This window comes from Microtus ochrogaster, linkage group LG9 (genome assembly GCF_000317375.1).
Source record: "Microtus ochrogaster isolate Prairie Vole_2 linkage group LG9, MicOch1.0, whole genome shotgun sequence".
In the NCBI taxonomy this organism is placed as follows: Eukaryota; Metazoa; Chordata; class Mammalia; order Rodentia; family Cricetidae; genus Microtus; species Microtus ochrogaster.
This window is the reverse complement of record NC_022034.1, coordinates 16170920-16173608: the sequence shown is the minus strand read 5'-3', so window position 1 is coordinate 16173608 and position 2689 is coordinate 16170920. Positions and strand designations below refer to the sequence as shown.

Here is a 2689-nt window from a genome sequence, read left to right as displayed (position 1 = left end):
GATCTCTGGGAATTCGAGGCCAGTCTGGTCTACAAGAGCTAGTTCCGGGACAGGCACCAAAGCTACAAAGAAACCCTGTCTCGAAAAACCAAAAAAAAAAAAAAAAGAGGTAGGCCAGGTAAACAATGCCCAGAAAACTCCAGCAATGTAAAAGAAAATTGTCCATCAGAAGTCACAGTAGAAAGATTCATTCACCTGGCGTAAGGGAAGGTTTGAATGCAGGAACCACATGAAACAGTATGAAGATATCTAGAATATATCTCGAGAGTGGACTGCAAGAGGAATCCAAAAGAAAAGCAAATTTGTCTCAGTAGAACTGCACCCCAGATCTCTGTGGTCAATCAATGCTAATAGCATCACCAGAAACGCAGACCAAAGGAGGAGTATAAACAGACAGACAAACTGACATGTTAGGGGAAGCCAAGTGCATACGTGTGTGTGCTTCAGCCTCCTACAGTCTCTCTCCTCAACCACTGACGGAGAAACGCGTGGGGAGCGTGTCGCAACACTCACCTGCATGCTGAGCTGTCTGTCGTGCAGGGCTCTCTGCAGCTCCAAGAGACTCCCTTTGAGCAGCCTCAGCTTCCCTGCCAGCTGCTCAGCCTCGTCCTTCGTATGAGCCTTGCCCTCCAACAAGAGGTTCTCATTGTGCACGGACAGCTGCGACAGGGCCACCACTTTCTCTTCTATTTCCACCAGCATGTTCTGGAGCGAGAGGACAAGGGCAGGGTTCTCACACCGTGCGGGCTCCTGGAGACAGTTTCCAAACAGCCCTCCATAGTCATCACAAAAGCAGGTATCCATGGCTTTTTCAACTTTAAAGATTAGGGTATGTGCTTTTGTGGGGGGGGGGATTACCTGTACTTCTTACCTTTAAACAAAAATTAGATACTTTATAATTAAAAATTAGGTATTTTATAATTAAAAATACATTGGAAAACACACACGGTATAGCCAACAAGCACAAAGAAAGCACCACTGGTTGAATGTTAGACCTTTATTAATCCTGTTATCCTAGTATTAGAGTACTAATATCAGTAAAATTATCACACAATCAAGTTCTTCTTTGTCAATCTAAAAAGAAATTTTTTTCAAAACACTGATTTTGAAGACCAGCTCCCTAAGAACTCCCAATACCTTTGTGTCAGTACCCTCTTTCTGGTCACCCCCCCTTACCTTCTTTTTAAAAATATGACATAGCTTTGATCTTATATTTTAATTCGCTCTAGGAAATTAAGATCATTGCCATTCCATCAACTCCTAAGAATAATATTTCATACCAAAGAAGTAAAACCAATGGAAGAACAACACTCTCACTAAGATGGGATTGAAGGATGACGTCCGAAGGATTATTTCTGAGAACTGGATATATTTCTGGGCAGGTAGGTCCGGCATCGTGCTGAGGGTTCATAATACCTTTTGAGGCCCAAGGAAATGTTTATTTTTATTTTCTTTTTAAAATCAAAGAAGTCAAGGGATGCTAGCCTGCATGAGTCCCCGGGTTTGGATGGCACCATGGAATTAAATCGGTGTGGGTGTGTCAGGGCAGGTCAGAGTGTGGAGTCAGGAGAGTACAGAGTTCAAGGTCATGCTTGGCTACCTAGTAAGTTCAAGGGCCACATAAGCTTCTATCTCAAAAGAAAAGAAAAAGAATATAAAAGAGGTTAGAAAAAGCATAATTAACAATTATGTATTATTTAATAATAATAATTAGTTATTAATTAATACAATAGTGAATTCAACCAGATCTTATAAGTCTACATGGTCCTTTCTATCATGGGGAAAGAAGGCCTCACATTAGCAAAGTTTCCAAGCCCACAAAAGTCATCCTGTGGCTCCAATTTTTCTGCTTCTTTTTCTTTTTTTCTCCCTAGACAGGGTCTCAGCAAGTAACCCTGGATCGCCTGGAACTCTCCATGTAGACCAGGCTGGTGTTCAGCTCCTAGGGATCCTCCTGTACTGTCTCCAGATACTGGGATTAAAGCTGTGTACCACTCTGCCCAACATGTAACTCCAATCTCATGTGACAGACAGACAGTTAGAATTGTGAAGCAAATGGTTTAATTCTAGATTTTTAATTCTTGAGATTTTTCTCTATCATTATCATTTTAACTGCATTACTGTCTATATTTTAAAAGGCTTGAAAATAAACATAGATTTGGAAAAGCAGTTTGATTAGCTTGCTTAGTTTCAATGCCATGTGCTTCTAATTCCTTATACACGATGGAAACACACTTCGCTCCTTTATAGATAATCTGAGCTGTTTGTCAGACAGGTTTGTGAATCGCTTTGAAGACAGATACATCTAAAAGTAGGGGTGGCAACAACAATATCACACAGGTCTGAAATACTAGTTTGAGTGTTAACCCTAATAGGAAATATTTAAAACAGATGCATGCCTCAACTTCTGATGGTAGAAAAGAGGCTAGGATTAATAGAAAACGCTTCTGTCTAGTCCTTCAGTCTCTAGCAAGCCAGAGAACAATGCTGCTGATAACAGAGAGGAGTCTGAAGGCATCACATGATCTAAGTGATAAGGATCAATACGATAAACCTCAAAATATGAATAAGAAAGACCACTGTGGGATTCTAATACATAGGCTAAATTAGCTAATGCTGTTGGCAGATCTCTTTTGATGCCACATAAGTGAAATAGGAAATTGTGCTCACTGATATTTAGCCATGCTGA

General features: G+C 40.6%; 1 protein-coding gene across 9 annotated transcripts in view; it reads right to left on the bottom strand.

The window, feature by feature from the left end:
- LOC101984034 (nesprin-1) overlaps window positions 1–2689 on the bottom strand; it is a 228565-nt gene that overhangs the window by 133235 nt on the left and 92641 nt on the right. For all 9 annotated transcript variants that reach the window (XM_013352282.2, XM_026787370.1, XM_026787375.1 and 6 more), the window contains one exon: window positions 514–705. In XM_013352282.2, the coding sequence (XP_013207736.2) occupies window positions 514–705 (192 nt within the window). The remainder of the gene's footprint in view (window positions 1–513; window positions 706–2689) is intronic.